General features: G+C 45.4%; 1 protein-coding gene across 1 annotated transcript in view; it reads left to right on the forward strand.

The window, feature by feature from the left end:
• The window catches only part of RPS6KB1 (ribosomal protein S6 kinase B1), a 526632-nt gene that overhangs the window by 471257 nt on the left and 33876 nt on the right, over positions 1-21499 (forward strand). Inside the window, exon 14 of the mRNA XM_085649414.1 lies at positions 10638-10750. Within this exon, the coding sequence (XP_085505540.1) occupies positions 10638-10750 (113 nt within the window). The remainder of the gene's footprint in view (positions 1-10637; positions 10751-21499) is intronic.

Here is a 21499-nt window from a genome sequence, read left to right on the forward strand (position 1 = left end):
GACCCTGGTAACTTCAGCACTGTTTTATTCTGATTTCTGTCAGAAATTACTACTTATTTTTTGTCACAAACCTTTTACTTTGACGTCTTTTTGCTGTTGAAGTACTTTTCTACTATTTTTGAGGGAGTTGAGCATAATTTTCCAGTCAAATATGCCCTCTTTTTGACTTTTGCCCTTCCTGTGGCAAGAAGAAGGCTAAAACAGACTTCCATCCTGTCTGTATTCTTTGCCTTCCTTCTGATCATACTCCCAAGACTTGCCAGCATTGCCAGTCACTGTCCAAAAGATCACTGAAGGACAGAGAGAGGATTTGCCTCTGTAGGCTGGCTGAGAAGGGAAAAACACCTTTAAGAGGCAGGTCTCTGATGAAGAAGAGGAAAGAGAGAGCCAGATCTTCATCTAGAAGTAAGGTTCCAGTCCGCCCTCCATCGGCGTCGGGCTCAGCGCCTCAAATACCTTCGTCGGCAGCTAAAACCACGACGAAGAGACCATCGGCGGCGGACTCGCCGTCGAGAGAACATCGTTCATCGACGAAGACTGCAGGAACGTTGGATCATCAACCCGGCGACGATCGTCGTTCTCCGTTGGTGCGGGCTCGCCCAACATCGAGGGATAGATCTCCGTTGTCACCGTCAGATCAGCGTTCGATGCCGAGACATGCTCTACTGCCGCCGGTTCATCAGTGATCAGCGTCGAAGCAGGCGTCTCAGTTGCCATCAACCAGGCGGAGGTCAACGCCGAGATGTGCCTCGTCACCAGAGGCAATGCACTCAACTCCTCTGTTGTCGTCATCCAGGCGACGTTCAACTCCGAGGGCTAGAACTTCGTCGACGAGACCTAAGGTCAAGTACACGAGGCGTCGTTCGACATAGAGACAGCAGTCTCCATCGACGGAGAGAAGTGCTCAGATCTTGACTCCGCTGGCTTCCAGTAGATGTTCAGCGTCGAGAGAGATCTGAAAGGACTAAAGACACGACGTCGAGAAGGATTTCTCTGTCGACTCGTACTTCGTTCGGGTCTCCACCACGCTCATTGTCGAAGGTGAAGTCTGTTGGGTCCAGGTGCTCGACGTCCCATCATACAACGTTGAAACACAACGAGAGGTCGACGTCGAGGAGAAGATCCCGCTCTAAGGATTCACCAGTGATGGTGACGCAGAGTCGGTTGACGTCGAGACACTCCCCATCGACGTTGCCTCGTTCATCAAGACGCCGATCATGCTCCAGGTCGCAGAGAGTCCTCTCATTCTATTATGAGCTCTCCCCAGACGCTCTCGATGTCACGCAGGTCTTCTGCTCATTCTACAGAGCAACCAAGAACATCTCCAAGAGGCTCTCCAAGGAGACAGCGATCTCCTTCGATTCATCTTTCGCCCAGATGCCTTCAACCTCTCCATCACTGGCAAGAAAGAACCCTCTGGTCATGCTCAGCGGCCTATGGACTATTCCAGTCCACTGCACGGATCCCCGCTACAACATCTGGTGCAGGAAGTGGACAGGTCCCCCACTACTCGGACAAGGGTTCACAGAAGCAAATCTCCAGAAGATCAACTCATGCTCATCACAAAAGGCGGAGAACACCATCTTTATCGTCTTCTTCGCACTCATCCAAAAGTGACTACTCTTCTACCCTCAAGGATAGCCCTCCCTCTAGAGTGTCACCCATCGATGTTAACACCTTCCATGATGTCCTCTCTAGAGGAGCACAGAAGCTAAGCATAGACATGTTGGCTCCTCAGACCACCACTTCAATCATTTTCGAGACCCTCCATCAGAGGTCTGCGGCTAGACCATTACTCCCTGGTCTCCTTGAACCGGTAATGGACATCTTCCACAACCCATCTTCGATTAAGGCAGCTCCGGCTCGGATCCTGAAAAAATATAAAGTTGCTGCATCTGATCCTCTTTTTCTGAAATCAGATTCTCCACCGGATTCTGTCATCATCGCAGCAGCAAAGAAGACACACGCTTGGCTTCTTCCCCCTCGGCTCCTCCAGACAAAGAAAGTAGAGCCCAGGATTCTTGGGGTAGAAAGGCCTGCGGCTCTGCAGCATCTTCTCTTAAGGTGTCTAGCGCTGCTGCCCTGCTGGGCTGTTACGACAGGTCCTTATGGGATTCGCTGGAGCGTTTTAAAGAGAAACTGCCAAAGGAGGATCAATAAGACTTCTCAGAGATTCTCCAAGAAGGGGCGCTGGTAGCAAATCAAATGATCAGCACAGCAGTGGTTGGGGCTTCTTTGGCTGCACACTCATATGCGCATGGAATGTGCACATAGGTCTTCCTGGTTGCGCCTAACAGCTTTGAAACCGGAAGCTCAACAGCGTATTTTGAACCTTCCATTTTCAGGGAACTCCCTTTTTGGATCGCACACTGATGACGAAATGGCCAGAATGAATGCCGAGTTGGAAAGTTAAGGTTGTGGACCTTGAGAAGAAAAAGGAGTTCAAACGACGCTACAGGACCTATAATCGTAAAAATTACCAACAGAGGGTTCAAACCCTTCAATGGGCTCAAAACAAATCTCAATACCAAGGTCGTCGTTCCTCGAGAGGCAGAGGAGGACATCAACAACAGTCCTCTTCCACAGTTGAAACTCAAGGCAAGCAATGATTTTCTGCTTCCTCTAGCACCGTTGCACACTCCAGTGGGAGGATGTATTTCAAATTGCATAAAAGAGTGGCGCAATATCACCAAAGAACAGTGGGTGCTAAATATACTGCGCAATAGGTACGCGTTACGTTTCTGCGCACCTCCAAGAGACATTCCTCCGGTAAGGTCATGTCCTCAACACTTGGAAGTGCTGCATCAGGAAGTGTCGACCCTTCTGAAGAAACTAGCCATAGAAGAGGTCCCTCCTGACCAGAGAGGAAAAAGTCTACTCCAGATATTTTCTTGTTCCAAAAAAAGACCAAGCAAACAAGTTCAAATATTTCCACATCTGAGGAAAGGATATTGGATGTGTTCGGTGGATCTCCAAGATGCGTACTTTTTACATTCCAAGTGCCCCACGGCATCGCAAGTTCCTCCGATTCATGGTAGGCGCGAAGCATTACCAGTTCAGAGTCTTACCGTTCGGCCTCAAATCTGCCCCACGGGTATTCACGAAATGCATGGCAGTGGTGGCGGCAGCATTACGTCGCCAAGGCCTGTTTGTGTATCCATACCTGGACGACTGGCTGTTGAAGGGATCATCTCCTCACATGGTGCAGAACCACTACCACTGCTGCCTAGATCTCCTTCACCACTTGGGCCTTCATGTGAACATGGAAAAATCAGTTCCTCAGCCCACTCAATCGCGCCACTATCTGGGCTCCACCTTGGACCCCGGACAAGGAAAAGTGTTTCCTTCGGAGGAAAGACTGTTATCAATGAGAAACAAATGCAATATCATCCTTCAAGCACATCGACCATCAGTAAGGCAAGTGGCGTCCCTAATGGGGTCGATGGCCTCTTGCATATTTCTCATACCCAACTCCAGATTGAGAATGAGACCGTTGCAGCAGAATCTGGAGGACAAATGGGACCAATCCTCGGTTCATTGGGAAGACTGAATTCTCCTCTCTCAAGTAGCAAAGAAGTCCATTCTCTGGTGGACTCAGCCAAAGAATCTTCTAATTTGATTCCCATTCCATCAACCTCTGCCAAAACAATCCCTGATCACAGATGTGTCTCTTCAGGGATGGGGAGCGCATCTGGGTCAACTGCAGACTCCGGGAAGATGGACCAGCGAAGGAGCAGACCTATCATATCAACATGTTGGAGCTGCGGGCAGTTCATTTGGTCCTCAAGGCATTCCATCCGTCGATTCAGTTTGAGTCGATTCTGATACAAACGGACAATACAACCACCATGTATTACTTAAACAAACAAGGTGGAACACACACTCGCCCTCTGTCTCTTGAATACCAAGCGATCTGGCACTGGCTGCTGGCCAGGAACCTCCCGATCACTGCAGTGCATCTGCCAGGAGAACAGAACATGCGAGCAGACGCTCAATTTCGACACTTCGAAGAACAAAGACTGGGTGCTCAACGACGAGGTGGTGGCAGACATTATTCATCAATGGGGTCGTCCATCCATCGACCTCTTTGCAGACAATCTAAACCAGGAACGAGAGGGAATGCTCTTTTGATAGACTGGTCCGGGACGTTTGCATGCGCTTTTCCGCCCCTTCCTCTCATCCCAAAGGTGGTGACCAAGCTCATCCGATCCAGGATGAAGATGATCCTGATAGTACCGGACTGGCCTCGCAAATGGTGGTATCCGGACCTATTACAGCTCACGATCTGTCCGCACAGGAGACTCCCGTGCAGGCCGGACCTTCTGACCAAAATGGGAGGGAAGATTCTGCACCCCAGCCTTCCCTCGCTGAGCTTAGCAGCATGGCACCTGAGGTCCTTCAGTTCGAACATTTGAACCTCCCTCAGGATTGCATGGGCATTTTGAGGGAGTCAAAGAGACCATCCACAAGAACTTCTTACTCTTTTAAATGGCAAAGATTTTACTTGTGATGTATGCGTAATGGTTGGAGTCCGATTAGCGGGCAAGAAGAGGTAATCTTGCCGTATCTTCATTACTTGGCCAAATCTGGTTTGAAATGCACGTCCATAAAAGTTCATTTGGCGGCCATTACAGCCTATAGAAAATCACCTAACCAACCTTCTTTCTTTCAGCTTCAGGTGGTCAAGGACTTCCTTCAGGGGTTGAAGAAAGTTTATCCCCCTGTCCAACCTCCTTCTACTTCTTGGGAGTTGAATCTAGTTTTGTCAAAATTGATGGGTCCTCCTTTCGAACCCATTCATAAGGCCACATTACAACACCTTACATGGACAGTAGCTTTTCTGGTGACTATAACATCAGCACGCAGAGTGAGTGAATTCCAAGCACTCCATTCTAAGGAACAGTATACAGTTTTCCATCACAATAGGGTGGTTTTGAGGACTCACCCTTCTTTCCTACCCAAAGTAGTGTCTGACTTTCATGTCAATCAGACAATTTCTCTCCCCTCTTTTTCCAAATCCTGCTACACCAGCAGAAAGGTCTCTTCGCTCATTAGACCTCAAAGGGGTTCTCAAATTCTATTTGGAGGGAACAAAATCCATTAGAAAGGCTGATCAATTGTTTGTAAACTACGGCTCTGTTAGAACAGGCTTTCCAGCCTCCAAACGATCCATTTCAAGGTGGATAGTGTCCTGTATTAAATTGGCTTACCAATTAGCAAACAAGCCTCTGTTAACCTCGCCTAAAGCTCACTCTACTAGGGGGAAGTCTGCTACAATAGCTTTCCTACACAATGTACCGATGGCCGAGATTTGCAAGGCTGCAACTTGGAAATCGGTTCATACGTTTACCAGGCATTACTGTCTGGATTCTGACTCCAGAGCGGATACCCAAGTAGGCCAAGCCTCCTTGAGGAATCTGTTCCAATGCTAGCTTAATTGGAGTCTTTGTAATGTTTTCTTTACAATGTATCTTTATTGTACACTTGTCAATTGCCCGCAGGATGAGTTGATGATGGGCTTGCTATTCTATTCATGTGTTTATGACTATTGATGAGGATCCCTTGGAAGAGAAGGTTAGGTTACTTACCTGTAATCCTATTTCTCTTCCAGGGGTGTCCTCATCCTCATCAAAGTCATAAGCAACCCACCCGCCTCCCCCGGATAAGTGATCAAGATACATGTCATCTCTTTGTGCCTTGGCCTTCGCCTTGGCCTTCGGGTCTCTGCAAAGAACAACTGACCTAACGGTCACCCCTGAGGCATGATTGGAAGCTAGGGGTCATGGCTGCCTTAAAGGCACGATGCTAGTTTATTCTGTGTGTTTCTGTGGGTTAGCATTTCAGCTTTCTACACTGATGTTTCTACAATGCAGCCTATGTGCTGGCAATGTTCTTTCATTCCTCTTTGCAGGATTATGATTTCTGCTGTGCATTAACCCCTTCCCCGCTCATGACGGAACCGCTCCGTCATGAGCCACGGTTGCCGTGTGCTCATGACGGAACGGTTCCGTCATGCCACGCCCGTTGGCGGCCGCTCCGCCCACGCGGCGCTGTTTCCCCGCCTGTGCGGGGGGACAACGCAACTGGGCGGAGTCATGACGGAACCGTTCCGTCATGAGCACAGCTCAACCGTGGCTCATGACGGAGCGGCTCCGTCATGAGCACAGCGCCACCGCGCTGCCCCCCCCCCCCCCCCCCCACACCCTCCAGCGCCGCGGCGGAATTCCCGCCGCGGCGGAGGGGTTAAAGCAGTTTTTCAAATGTTTTTTCTTTCTCCCTGCTTTATTGGAACAGTATTTATGTGCAAGGAAAATTCTTACAATATTGCTCCGCGTTTCTAGTATATGGAAGGCTGCATTGTGTTTGTTTTTTATATATATATATATATATATATATATATATATATATATATATATATATATATATATATATATATATATATATTATCTACCAGTAGTTATAGTTACAACATAGTTTCCATAGGAAATCTCAAAATTCTATTTTGAATAACTTTGGCGCCGGTTGACGAATCCTCGCGAACTTTTCAAAACTAATGGGGCGCTCCGCTCAGCTCCTACCCTGAAAGTCTCTGGGTGATTCGTCAAGCGGAGGCCGAGGGGAAAAAAGGGGGGTCCCAAAACGCGTTTTCCCCATGTTATTTTCCATAGGACCTTTAGACACAGCTACAGCCCGAACGGCTGAACAGAATTACGTGAAATTTGGCAGAGAGGTAGCCATAAGGTCAAGGAAGTGCCTTTTGCAGGTCTGGTGTAAATCTGTTCAGTATTTCCTGAGAAAATAGCATTTAAAAGCATATCAATATCTATACGTGCGCACCGTGCGTGCACTGTGCGCCCACCCTGCCGTGCGCGAGCGCAATTCTGATTGGTTGTTAGATGTCGGTAAACATTCGAATCGGTCGAAACCAGGAAGTGTCGGCCGCCATTTTGTCTCTCGCAGTCTGAGGGGATGGAAAAAAAAGGTGGAGAACGTGAAAAGGGGGCAGAGTGGACAGTTCCTGACCCCCTAGCCTTGGTCATGGGGTCACAGAAGGACCCCCAAGGGAGAAAAAAACAATATTTTTTAAAAATCGCGAGGTGCGCGCACCCTGTGCGCACGGTACGAACTGCGACCTTCGCGCACCGAGCGCCCACAGCGCGCGCACGGTGTGCGAAGCGCACCGTGCGCGCTGGGTGCGCACACCTCGCGATTTAAAAAATAAATAAATAAATTCACGGTGCGCGCACGGTGAAAAACCTGGAAAAAAAAAAAATTAATAAATACATAACTTAGCATTTCAAAAACCGTACAAATTCACTGAAAAAACCATAGGTTTCACACACGTTATAATTACGAATTAGCATTTAAAAAACCTTGCAAATTCACTTAAAAAACCATAGGTTTCACACATGTTATAGTTAGCTGGACATTTCACTCGTAAAAAACCAATGAAATTCCCCCGTTATAGTTACTGCAGGCAACTATAACTCACGCGACCGCAATCCTCTGCTGATGACGTCAGATATTACATCACTGATGACATACGTGTCTTTATGAAAAATAAATATTTGTAATATATGTATAGCTAAAGATTAATGGAAGAAGACATGGGTAAATAAGTGTCTAAATACAGTGATGTAATATCTGACGTCATCAGCAGAGGATTGCGATCGCGTGAGTTATAGTTGCCTGCAGTAACTATAACGGGGGAATTTCATTGGTTTTTTACGAGTGAAATGTCCAGCTAACTATAACATGTGTGAAACCTATGGTTTTTTCAGTGAATATATATATATATATATATATATATATATATCTATATATATATATATATATCGCTGCATATATGGTTTCCACATATGTTTTATATGTTTCCGGGGTCCAGCGCATGGGAGGGAATATTCATATGCGTATGACTTTGATGAGGATACCCCTGGAAGAGAACTAGGATTGCAGGTAAGTAACTTATCCTTACTTGCCTTCGGTAACGGTGTATCTATAAGAGACATATGTTAGTTATAGATTCCTTACCACCCCACTCATCCTCCCCGCTCTGCGAACTGACTTCTAGGGCTAGGGACTCCCTTACAGGGCCCAAGTTGTGGCGCACCAGTGGTTAGTGTATCTCTTTTTTTTTTAATGAGTTTTATATAGCGCAAACTATACCTGAGAAATCTGGTATCAGGGCGCTTTACATGAGCACCAGTTTCGTTACAGAAGGACACATTCATTTTTGTTAGGCATGGGGAGATTAAGTGATTTGCCCAGAATCACAGGATGTTGAGCGTCGTCGCTGAGACTTCATGGCTCTGCGCTTCTGGCGTGGAAAGATGTGACAGAACTGACTTCAGGGCACAGGGGTGGCATCTAAGTAGGCACCGTGACGTCATCCCTGCTACCACGACCACTGACGCGCAGGGCTACTGTCAAGAAAAAATTCTCTGGATCCAATCTGACACCTGGGGGGAATTCTAAGGTAAGGAATCTATAACTAATGTATGTCTTTTACAGATACATCGTTAACGAAGGTAAGTAACTTGTTCATCTGAAAGAGACCGTTATAGATTCCTTGCCTTAGAAAAGATACCCCAGCAGTACTTTCTCCGGTGGACTGGTTGTTTAAAGCGATTTCTAGTGCTTTGAGAATAATAGTAATAGATTTCAATCTAATTGTGGATTGTACAGGTGCTCAACATGGAAGGCAAATTATTGGGGAGATGTGTTCCCATTGCTGTGTACCCCAGCCTTAAGTTTCTTTACGTATTATTAATTAGGAGGGCATTACTGTAGTTCATAGTTAGTTGTGAAAGAGGTGAAATGTGTAAAAATTTGGGATAATCACTGCACTTTAAAATAGGATGGATTTGGAGAATATCCTTGCTGCTTCCCTCAGCATAGCCAGCAAGGTATTGTGGTCAAGTAAATTAAAAGCAGTGATATCAGCATGTTCTCCCAGCTTACCTCCATGGGACCAGCAATTAATGGCTGGTTCCCTAGCATTGCTTTTGCAAAAACGTATCAAACTGCTTAGTTTATATAAAAGAAATATATCTTGTGTAATAGCTACAGTAGAGTCATAGACACTGCAAATACAAACGTAGTTGTGCTCATATCTAGGAGCTTACTTTATTACATTGTACCCTCTTGTTCCATGGGTCACCCTTCATCTTCCTGTCCACGAACAAGCCCACCTATCTAACATAATTCCATAACCTGGAAAGTGTATACATGTACCAATGCCTAGTGTTTCTTCGTCCAATAAACCTTTGTTCCATGTTTCAAATAGAGGACGATAAAGAAGTGCTCCCATGAGCAGTCTTGCCTGCTATAGTAAAACATCTACTCTAACCTGTAAGTGCATAATACTGCTTCATAACCTTCTGGATAGCCTGTCTACACATGATGGACCTTTGCATTCGGAGAATACCGTTTACTCTGTACTACATGAATCAGGCTCAGTTGCTCCTCGCCTGCTCCGAACCCTGATGTTTCGAGAAATCCTTTTGAGACAGGATATTTATCTTAAGTTAGCAAGCCCTTTTGGAATCGGGTCACATATATCCTCCTCAAATTTCGGGGGAGGGCTCCTTAACTGAATAGAAGTGTGAGAACATTGAGCAGGGAATCAGACACCATATTCTTGTGAGATAGTGTGGAAACCTTTATAAGAAACCAAACCCATATGATTGGATTGTCTTTATAACTATCTGGTTTCTTTCCATTTTTAATTATGCCCCTTCCCTTGCACATGAAGTGAGTGTCCAGCTATGTCCTTCTGAACTACTGGGTTGGTAGCCTTAAAATGGTAATCTGTATCTTGTCGACCATGGAGGCCTTTGTTAACCTATTCTATAGAACAGTTATTCCTATTCATTGCTGTCCTGTGATAGAGATGGTATGGGTCCAAGATGGCCCTAAGGAGGCAGCGAGTTGGTGGCTCAGGACCTTCTTGATCCAGTCAATTTATGCTCTGTCTGGCATTCCTATAAAGGACCATCCCATGCACGTGACCCTCTAACAGGACTCCTTAGATGCACCTCTCCTCCTTTCATCCACCTTGCTTCAAAGGAGTTTTCGCCACCTCTCCTCACATCAGTTCTAGAGTTTCTGGTAGTATTATGTGAAAGAAAACACTGAAACATTCTCACTTACAGAAACGAGACAGCCACTCCTCAGAATGCTGTCTTCCTAGCAGGAACCCCCTTGTGCTGCTTCTCTTGTCAATCTTAGCCCTTGCAGACTGTCTGGTCCAAGACCCTGTCTTCCTTCTCCTACTTGTTGCCATAAGAGAAATTTTCCCTATGAAAGTGATTGTAATGTCACTAGGTAGCAGCCATCCTACATGTATTGTGATGCTGTGGAAAATATTTCAGATATGTAAGCCAACTGAAAAAAACTTTTGTTATGAGTAATTAATAAAGGCAAGTATTTTTATGGTAACTGATAAAATTGTGCTCTTACTTGCTGACTATACTCAAATGTGTGCAACGTTGTTAGATGTTTGTGACTCTAGAATTATGCTAAGCTGCTTATCTTTGACTCAGATTTGTGGACTTTTTAATTATGGAAGAGAGTATGGCATTAAGTAATTTGTTTTTTTACATTCAAGACTAAAAACGTGTCTATCAATTTTTCAGGGCTTTACTTATGTGGCTCCATCTGTCCTTGAAAGTGTGAAAGAAAAGTTTTCATTTGAACCAAAAATTCGATCTCCTCGCAGATTCATTGGCAGCCCACGAACTCCTGTCAGGTCTGTTAACTTTGAACAATGGGAGAGTGCGAGTCTCTCTCTCTGCATGTTTGTGTGTGTCTGCGTCTCTGCCCAGTTATGTAGAATAATTATCATTCCACCTGATAGCATAGATGACCATAAAATATATATTGACCTGTCTTTTCACAAAATTAATAAGCATTGTAGGAGAAAATTATTCTGTAAATTTTTTTGCATTTTTTTTTTTCAAGCTTGTCCCTTAAGGTATAGAATAGATCTTCAAACCGAAACATGAGATACTCGTGACACAGTAATTGTGTTGAAGTTGGTGTATGGACATCAGTTGAAAAGGTCTTACAGATTAGTTGCCCCATAGCTGTCTCAGAATTTTTGGTTTTATATCATTGTGTGGCGAATGGGGAACAGTAATATGCTGTAGCTGATATGATTAAGATTGATAAGGTTTGTAAATCTAGTCCGTTTTTAGTATTTCAAACTTGTGACCTCAAGTTACACACAATTTTCTTATAGTCTGTTAATCCCTTTAATGCTGCTGTTATTTTATGACCAAAATAAAGAAATCTCCAGGAATCTTCCGCTGGGGTTTCCTACCACTAGATAATTATTTTAGAATTGAAATGGTGCGTCGGTGACATAAGTGAGATTGCTTGGGACAGCATAGTTGAGTTGTCGTGGTGTTCCATGGGTTCAGGTGTACCTAAATATAGTATCTTAAATTATCCAGTTGCATCTTCGAAGGTTCCAATAAGTATATTCTTCAAAAAATGTAGTAGTAACATCTTTAAGGGGAGGCACAAAGGAAAGTCGGGCCGGGAGGATCAGTACTGCCAGAAGGAAGGCTGAAGTTTGCTCATCCACTTTAAAAGTGATTATGGCAAACTGACATTTTGGTAAAATATTTGGCAAAATGTGTTTTGGAAAGTGAATATCACTGAAGTGTTTAAAATGTGTTAGAAACTAAAATATAATGATGAAAATCATTGTTTATTAAAATTCTCTAGATGTGTCATTAATTAATTTGCCCACTTTTCTTTGATATCTATGAGGGGTTCTGAACTGCTATGTTGAGATACCCTGGCTCCTTAGATGGGGAACTAATTTAATCAAAAGAAAGACTTCCATGCAAATTCTTAACGAACAAGGGTTCTTTTTTTATAGATTGAAGGATCCGTTCACCCACCTGTCCAGGTTTCTGGGTACAAGGATCATCATGCTCACGGAAGAATAGTCAGTACAAACTAGAGCACCTGGAGTGGCAGAAATCCTTGTACAGGGAGAGAAATCATTAGCTAGATGTTAAACGTTGCACCAAGGTCTTTCAAAAACTAGAAGTGAATGTAGGGGGCTCCACGTAAGACCTTCAAACACCAGTGCACCACTGTACCAGGAGATATGAAATGTGATGGTTGCACATTGCTGGTAGATAACAGCTGTGATTTTAGTGAGGCGTAAGTAGACCTCTAAGTGACTGGTGGTGAGAGACACAATAGCCAACACAGTTGCTGCTGCCTGTTTGGCCAATCATTCAGCACCCATCTTGTATCAGTGCATAGCTTCTAACAGGCAGCAAGAAGGGCCCAACATTTTAGGCAGCAATTTCACCATCGGCCACTTGATTCCTACTCTCAGTCCGGGCCTGATTGACAGCAGGTAGACAAATATCCAGTTTACCCTGCACAGCATCTGACATATAGGGGGACGTAACAGTGGAATAATCATGTCAAGTAATGTAAAAAGTTAAGTCTACGCACCACCATTTTGCTTCAGTTTTAATCCTTAAAAGAACCCAGGTCAGTTATCTCAGTTCTTGGTGCATAATATAATTACTTAGTCTATCAGGAACAGCTTATTTTCATTCAGACACACATTCTTGGGTGTTTGCTTTCATAAACTACTTAACCAGTGTTTGTGGGCATCTATTTAGTCATCCAGATTCAAGTTTAATTTACTTTTTTAAATTACATTCGGTGAAGCAATTCTGCTTAATGCATTTCGACGTAAACTGTATCTTTAAAAAAAAAACTTAGGACTACTGAAATGCAAAGGTTTTGTACTGACATTTTCAACTATGTTTGAGTCTAAAGTTTCTTTATATAGAATTACTGGACAAGTAAGCTTTCTTTGAATAAATGTGGAAATAAGATGACAACACTTCCATAGCCGAATGTTTCGCACCAAAGTTTAAGTTCATGCCTTCAACCTCCCTTAATAACCTTTGTTTTATTTGAAGTTTAAGACTGAAACAATTTTTCTAAATTCGACCGGTATGATCAAGACAGAACATGATAGATAAAAGGATGTTTTGAGAAATGCAGAATACATGAATATCGTGATTAAGAACGTGAATATGGGTGGGTCCCTGGTTGTTATAATAAAGGACATGTAGGAAAGTAACATTTTAGAACATTTACATGATTAAAATTTCGACAATTATCACTCGACTAGACTGGAGTAACTAAAAGGATGGATCACTTATAAAACCATATCATACTTGATGGACACTTGTCCCCACCACTATATACTGCTTAAAATTCATAGGTACTCAGTTGAACTTCTGTGAAGACCTTTTATATCCTGTATTCTACCTTTTAACAATAGAGCATGCAGCCACTTGTGGGCAACATGACAACTTGTATGGTTGATAATACTAATTTTTTTGAAGTAACTCCAGCAAGTAAACATTGAGTAATAGGCACAACTTCTGTGTTCATTTGAGTTGGTGTCCCTATACACCTAGTGTCCTTACACCGAAGGCTTGGTTAGTCCAGAGTAGAACATATTGAGAAGTCCTGTAACCAGGGGCCAATTAGGTCTTTATATCCATCCTATATGATTTTTTTTTCTCTTTACAACTCGTACGCATGATCCTAATTTACAATTATTTCAGATGGTAATATTCTTCCATCAGATACCCGGGATATTAATTTGGTTCAGTTTGACTCTAAATTATGTATGTAAAACACTTGAAACCCATTCTCTCAAATGAGCATTGGCTAAGACACAGTGTTATATCTTGGGTACATGAATTTTATATTTCTTATGTACATTTTCCTGATTATTAGTGGAAAACAACTGTATTAAACTGCACAACAAAATGCGGAGTGAGAAAAATTCACAACAATCCTTGAAACCACAATAATTACCTGGGCATGTATTCGACATTATCACAGTTGTATGGAGGAAATCCGTATTCACGAAGTAAATAGACCAAAAAAAGTTTGCATCATTTGAGCTTTCATCCCCAGAGTGAAGAGAAAAAAAAAGAAAAGTTGCTTCACTCTGTTCGTAGTTAAAAAGTATTTTGTACTGTGTACAGGTTTACGAAAAAAGCAAATCTGAGTTGATAAACATTTAATTAAGGAATATTGAAAACACACAATGGAAACAGTGGAAAAGGTAATGGTCAATCAATCAATCAGGGGTTGGTAATGCGCGCTACTCGCCCGTGAGAGTCTCAAGGCGCTGGGGGAGGGAAATGTAGGGCTGCTCCGGTCAGTCGAAAAGCCAGGTCTTGAGAGCCCGTCTGAAGGTGTGCAGGGTTCGCGAGCGTCTTATTTCTACTGGGAGAGTGTTCCAAGCGGTGGCTGTGGTGTATGAGAAAGCTCTCCCTCCAGCTCTGCTCCGGTGGATGCGTGGGACCTCTGCTAGCGCGAGGTCGGCTGAACGGAGGTTCCGCTTGGGTGCGTGGAAGCTCATTCGGTTGTTGAGGTATTTGGGTCCGATGTTGTTGAGGGATTTGTAGGCGTGCATGAGTTGTTTTAGGTGACCCTCTTCTCGACGGGGTGTCAGTGGAGTTCTCGCAGGTGTGGAGTCATGTGTTCGTGGCGCGGTGTCCGTAGGATGAGCATGGTGGCCGCGTTTTGGATGGTTTGGAGTTTGCGTAGTAGGGATTTGTTGATTCCGGCGTAGAGGGCATTGCTGTTGTAGAGCCTGCTGGTGATGAGTGCGTGGGTGACGGTCTTTCTGCAGTCTGGGGGGATCCACTTGAAGGTCTCACGTAGGATCCGGAGGCAGTTGAAACTAGTGGAGGAGATAGCGTTGATTTGGCAGTTCATGGAGAGGGAGGAGTCGAGGATTATGCCGAGGTTCCGAGAGTGGTCCGTCGGGGTGGGTGGGGGTCCCAGGGCGGGAGGCCACCAGGAGTCACTCCAGGCGGAGGGGCGGGGTCCGAAGATGAGAACCTCGGTCTTTTCGGAGTTGGGTTTGAGGCAGCTGTCTTTCATCCAGGTGGCCACGTTTTTCATTCCTTCCTGGAAGCTGAGTCTAGTGTCTTCTGTGTTGCTGGTGAGGGAGAGAATGAGCTGGGTGTCGTCAGCATAGGACACGATGCTGAGCCCATGCTGCCTGAGGATTGCGGCATGGGGGCCATGTAGATGTTGAAGAGAGTCGGGCTCAGAGAAGATCCTTGGGGAACTCCGCAGATGATGTATGTTGGTTTGGAGAGGAAGGGGGGGAGCCTGACCATCTGTGTTCTATCGGAGAGGAAGGATCGGATCCAGTTGATGGCGTCTCCCTGAATTCCCACGTTGTGGAGCCTGTTGGTTAGTGTGCGGTGTGAGACGGTGTTGAAAGCTGCGGAGAGGTCCAGGAGGATGAGGGCTGCGGTGTGGCCCTGGTCAAGCAACATAGGGATGTCGTCGGTGGCAAATATCAGGGCTGTCTTGGTGCTGTGGTTGCTGCGGAAACCGGATTGGGAGGGGTCAAGGATGTAGTTAACTTCGATGAAGGTTGTCAGCTGGGCGTTCACAAGCCTTTCTGTGACTTTGGCAGCGACGGGGAGGAGGGAGATGGGTCGGTAGTTCTTGAGGTCAGTCGGGTCGGCCGATGGTTTTTTGAGGAGGGGCTTCACTTCTGCACGTTTCCAGTCCATGGGGCAGGAGCCGGAGGCCAGGGAGAAGTTGATGGTGCGGGCTAGCTAGGGAGCGATGGCCGTGGAGGCTCTGTGGAAGATGTGAGGGGGGGAAGGGGTCCGTGGGGGCTCCTGAGTGAGTTTTCTTCATGGTGGTGGCAATAAGTTCGATGGATGCGTGGTTCCAGGTGGTGATGGTTGGTTTGGAGGTGGTAGTGGTCGTAGGGGTGAAGGCATTTATTGGCTCGTTGAAGTTGTCGTAAAGGGTCATGATCTTCTGGTGGAAGAAGGCGCTGAGCTTGTTGCAGACATCTTGGGATGGTGTGATGTCAGAGGCTTTGCATGAGGGTTTGGTGAAATGCTTGATGACGTTGAAGAGTTCCCTTGTGTTGGCTGAGTTGGTGTTGATTTTTTCCCTGATGGAGGTTCTTTTGGTGTCCCTTATCAGCTGGTGGTAGTTCTTCATGGTGATCTTGTGGTCGGTGTGGGCTTCAGTGGTCTTCTGGTTCCTCCATGTTTCTCGAGGCGCCTGCAGGCGCGTCTGGCCTCTAGGAGTTCGGTGGTGAACCAGGCAGCCTTAGGAGGGCGTTTGGTGGTTGTCTGCCGGAGAGGGTCCAGTTTATCGGCGCAGCTGGTGATCCCCCGGTGGAGTTCCTTGGCAGTGGCGGCGGTGGCTGAGGGGGGTCGTGGAGGAGGGTGGTGTTAAGAAGGTCTTCGGTGATCTTACTCCAGTTCCGTCGAGGCGGGCACGGGGCTTGTTTGGGTGCGGTCCTGGAAGTGAAAGTGAAATGGATGCAGTGGTGGTCTGTACAGGGGTGCCGGGTGGTGTGGGTGAACCGGATGTTCGACCCTCTGCGAAGATGGTGTCCAGAGTGTGTCCTGCAATGTGGGTGGGAGTGTTTACCAGTTGATTGAGTCCCAGGTTGGTGAGATTCTCAAGTAGCGTGTTGGAATCCGGGTCCTGGCAGTTCTCAAGGTGGAAATTTAGATCTCCTAGCAGAATGTAGTACGTGAAGGTGATGGCGTGGGATGCGGCGAGTTCGGTGATGGTGATGGTGGTAGTGGGTTGGGCGTGAGGTCCTGGTGGTCTGTAGATGAGTGTGCCCCGTAGCGTTGTCCTGGTGTTGGTGTGGATCTGGAAGTGGAGGTGTTCTATGCTGGGAAGAGCGCTGCTTGGGCTGGAAGTGGAGAGTTGGAGGGAGGTTTTGTGAGCGATGGCGAGGCCTCCCCCGGGCGATTAGGGCGGTAAATTCTCTTGAGCTTGTAGCCATCTGGTATAGCTGTGGCGATGTCTGGTCCGGAGCTTGCGTTAGTCCAGGTCTCCATGAAGAAGGCGACGTCAGGAGCGAGAGTGTTGAGTAAGTCCCTTATCTCTATGGCGTGCTGGTGAAGGGATCGTATGTTGAGAAGGATGCAGTTAATGGTGTTGGCGGGCTTGGCGGCAGGCGGTACTTTGCTGGCTACTGGCGTGGCGTCCATGGAGAAGGTGCTTCGGCAGTGAGCGCAAGAGAAGGCTCCTTGAGTTTTGACGGGCGAGGCTCGTGCGCAGTTCTCGAGGTGGTTGGGTGTGAGTGCAAGGAGGCTGGCGAGGGTGTAGTGGTGGAGGCTTGGAGAACCTGGGTGCCTGGCGCTGGGCGCAGACTGGCTTGCCTTAGGCGCAAACGCGGTCGCCGTAATGAAGGGGAGGGGGGCGGGATCGACGAGGAGGCGGGCGGGCGGGAGTCAGGTAGGGCGCGGAGCTTATGTGGCAGGAGGCGCGAGGCGACAAGTTAGGCAAGTAGCAGAACCTGTGGAGCAAAATAACACAAAACACAAATGTCACACACAAGCGCTGGTCAGAGCGCGAAATCCCAAAAAGCAGAAACCTGTGACAGTCGAGCGCGAGGCTCGAACTCTGCTGCTGAGTCGGTGTCGGCTGGCGGAGCTGCCGGGGAGCGTGCTGCCTAGAGCGAGGTCAGGTCAACACACCTACGGTGTTAACAGGGCTGAGTTAGTTAAAAGCACCTGAAAGGTGAAGCATCCAGATTATTTGAATATTCTCTAGCAGTTATTAAACCATTGGTCTTTAATGAAAAATGAAGCGAAGTAAAGAGTCTTTTTGAGTGAACATCTTAGTTGCTTACCCAGGATCATCCAATATAATGGTTTAATTTTATTCCCGCAAACATCCACAAAATAACAATTCTGCAGCTACTGGCTTCCCAAAGGAAGGGCGCATATGCATGCCTAAATTGTTTCCATTATAATAGTTTTACTTAGTCCAGCACAACTTACCAACCACATTATGGAAAATAGATCAAATCAGCTATTTTGCTGCATGCACTGCTTCTGATTTATTTGATAAAATGGCAGAGCAGGTGAAAATTTGGGGAAAGCCAAAATCAGGTGGCTCAAGCTTGAAGGTAGTGCAGTACCAGCAACATGGGTTAACAGATAGCTCATTAATAGGAGAAAAAAACCTAGCATCCTTCAGATAAGATTTCAAATAATGGAGACAATTTCAGAATGTGAAACCGCATGTGATCCAGTAATATTTCGCTGCAGGAAGAACATAATGAGTGGAGAAGTTGAATACTGTTGCTGCAAAGATATGGAATATGTATGAATATGGATTTTGTTTTAGAGAAAATTGCATGAGAGAACAAAAAGTTGGTCTAAAACCTGACTAGTGGGTCACATTCATTGCCTTGTCACTGTTCTCCGATCAGAAGGAAAATTTTAGATACATTTCTGGTACCATTCTGATTTTCATTCTGTGCTTAATTTCAATAAACTAATTGTGTTTAAAAAAAAAAAAAAAAGTATTTTCTTTGCATTTGTGACCATAAAGATTTCATATTTTCACATTGCTGTATCTGAGTTGCTAACGAGGCAGAAAAAGCTGGAGGCATTAAACTCGTATTCCAAGTAATGGATTTACGGGCAGTAGCGGCTGCTACTTACCAGAGGTGGAGAGGCGGGGGAAGAGGGACTGAGGGAGGGGGAAACAATATAAAAAAAAAGCACTTGCCTCTACCACCTTTTCTTTCTCTGTCCTCCTCTCGGCAGGAGGCACACGGCCTCCCAGAATCCCCTGATCAATCACAGCGCTGCAATCACTCCTCCCCCTGTGATGCTGGACACCAGCCCCGCCTGGCTTCAGCTGCTAGCTGAATACAAAAAACAAAATGATTATAAAAAAGTTATCATTTTATTTTTTGTATTCAGCTCGCAGGTGAAGAAGTGGGACGACGCTCCTCCGCCTTGTTTAAGGGACAAAGAAGGAGATCTTGTAGGTATTAAACTGAAAGAAGAGTCTAATACGTGGATAGTAAATTTTTGCTGTTGCCTGGCTTCTCACCAAGGGCAATGAAATAGAGAAAAACATAAATGTGGTAAAAATCACTCTCTAGCATTGGATCTGTGACGTATTAGCCTGCTTGAATCATGCCCCTGTAATCTTAATTAGCAGTGGATAGTGCTAAAATGGCCATTGGCCCCAACAACAGCGTTTGTTTAGTAGGAAATCCACCTCATTTGAAGCAACTCAATCTTCAGCCAATGCTGTAGCAGTGCTAGCTCTCCTACTCCCTCAGAAATCAGTATAGCTTAGATTTCTACTGCATGTCATGTGTGATGGAGACCCTGTGAACCTTTCATTGGCTGTATTATGATACTTCTAGGTCCACCCTAGAACTTAGCCAGCCCCATCTTCACCTTTCAGAGAACTGTGAGTGTGTATTTTGGGCTAAATGTCGGGATTGGACATTTTCTGGACCAGGGACGAGACCTACTCTCCCTCACTGTTATGACTGAGATGGAGAAAAGTCTCTCTTCATATCCTGCTCTACCTTTGGTAAGAAGAAGATAGTGATTACCCACCTGACCATTGTACTTACTGCCTTTATCCAGCACACAAGCCTTTGCACTGTGACATTGTAGTGCTTTTATTTTTACGACCCTGAATGTTGGAGGGATGAGGTAGGCACTGTGTGTCCTGGTAAAATCTGCCCTCCTCCTAAGGGTAATGCCCTCTCACCAGGTGATGATTATGTGAAAAGTGTTTCTCCTAGCAGAAGATGACACAAAAGCGTAAACATGCAGATTACCCAGACCTGGAATTGCATCCTAAAATGTCAACAGCCACTTGCTCACAGAAAGACTGGAATTTCTACAGAAAAACGGTCCAAGCAGGATGAACACAAGTCTGGGTAAAAAATCATGAAAATCAAGATCATTGGATGTCCTCATTGATATCCAGATGGTGGAGTCAAAACAGTCATTGACGATCCAGACCCTCTTTGCTAACAACATCCTCTGCGTCTAGACCAGTGTCTCTGTCCGGGCCCTCTTAAAGAGCACCTTCAGCGTCTGGACCATCGTCCATGACACAGAGGATGTCTCTACTCTCCTTGATATTGATTCATTTGACAGTTTTTTTCACACCAGTCACTTTTTTGCCAATTGACGCGATGGCAAGTCTTCCCACCTAAATAACTGATTCTGAATTAGAAGGGGACCTCAGTGACCACGATGTTTCTGAGACTGCTTATAGCTCTACAAAGTTGGACATCTGTATTGTCATGGAGTTTGAGGAAGACTCCTTAGACGATGACAAGGCTTATTAGGAGTAGGACTACTAGCCACAGATGTTAGTAGCTGATCACCCTGGGCCATATGCACCCTGTTGTGGCTAGACAGATGCTGAGGTGTGTCAGAAACCGGTTGAGGTTTTCAAAACCTTACAGCAGATAAGTACCTTTCAAAGACGAATTTCTCAGCCTACTGGAACTTCCGATCTACCTCTACTACTGCCTCCAATGTAGCACTTCGTACACCCCCTTCACATCCAGTGGACAGCCTCCAAGGACGGTCACACCGGTTCTAGCCCCATCCACTCCTAAGGATATAGGAGAAGAGGATTTTTCAGATTTAGTTTACTCTGAATTATAGGAAGATGGTGAACTACCAGATGACAGGGTAATGATGAATGGAATGATTATATTATACTAAAGTGCTAAATTGCCTGGCCACTAGATTTTCTGCCTGATGATCTAACCTGTTGGTGTGTCCAGATGAGCCACAGCGCCTGCATTCAATGCTTGCGCTGTGGGGAGAGGAGTAGGCCTAACGGCTAGGACGGTCGACCTCCAACCTGGGGAACCGGGTTCGAGTCTCAGCAATGACGCTGAACATCCTGTGATTCTGGGCAAATCACTTAATCTCCCCGTGCCTAACAAAAACATGAATGTGTCCTCAAGTAACGCAACTGGTGCTATGTAAAGCGCTCTGATACCCGATACCTTCGGGGCTAGTTTGCGCTATATAAAACTCTGTTTAAAAAAAAAAATGCAGGCAGTTTTGCCAGTAAATGGTTGCCACTACATTGAGTCCTCTATTAATGAAGTGCTTCTTAATGATTAATATTGGAGATTACAACTCCCTCTCTTATCAGACTCGCACTATATCCCTCAGTTGTAAAGTGATCAGTTCCAGTGAGGACACCCATGTATCTCCATAAATCTTATTGGTTCTGAGGAGGGTCTCGTGGATTTGATACCTTTTGAGACCGAAACGTTTACAACAATCTCATCTCTCTTGTGCGGTTACCGCCATCTGCTCAAATTTTGTCTCTATAAAGAGACACGGACATTTACATGGTTTCACTTGAGTGGGTTACTGATACATTGTCAGATGAAAACATTGAAAGGTGTAGTTGTACTTGGATAGCACATTGTCACTGTATATGTGGATATCATCTGTATTTAACTACTGTATGTTCTGTTCATGAATACATGTTCTTTTTTGATTCAATCACCTCACATGCCTGTCTGAGTATTTATTTTACTAACGATTTGTAATTTTTAAAAAATTATCATAGATTTATGTGAATGACACTAATTAAATTATGATGGCACGGATTGGGCATTTCAGTCATG

The sequence above is a fragment of the Triturus cristatus genome, chromosome 3_2 (assembly GCF_964204655.1).
Source record: "Triturus cristatus chromosome 3_2, aTriCri1.1, whole genome shotgun sequence".
Taxonomy (NCBI): domain Eukaryota; kingdom Metazoa; phylum Chordata; class Amphibia; order Caudata; family Salamandridae; genus Triturus; species Triturus cristatus.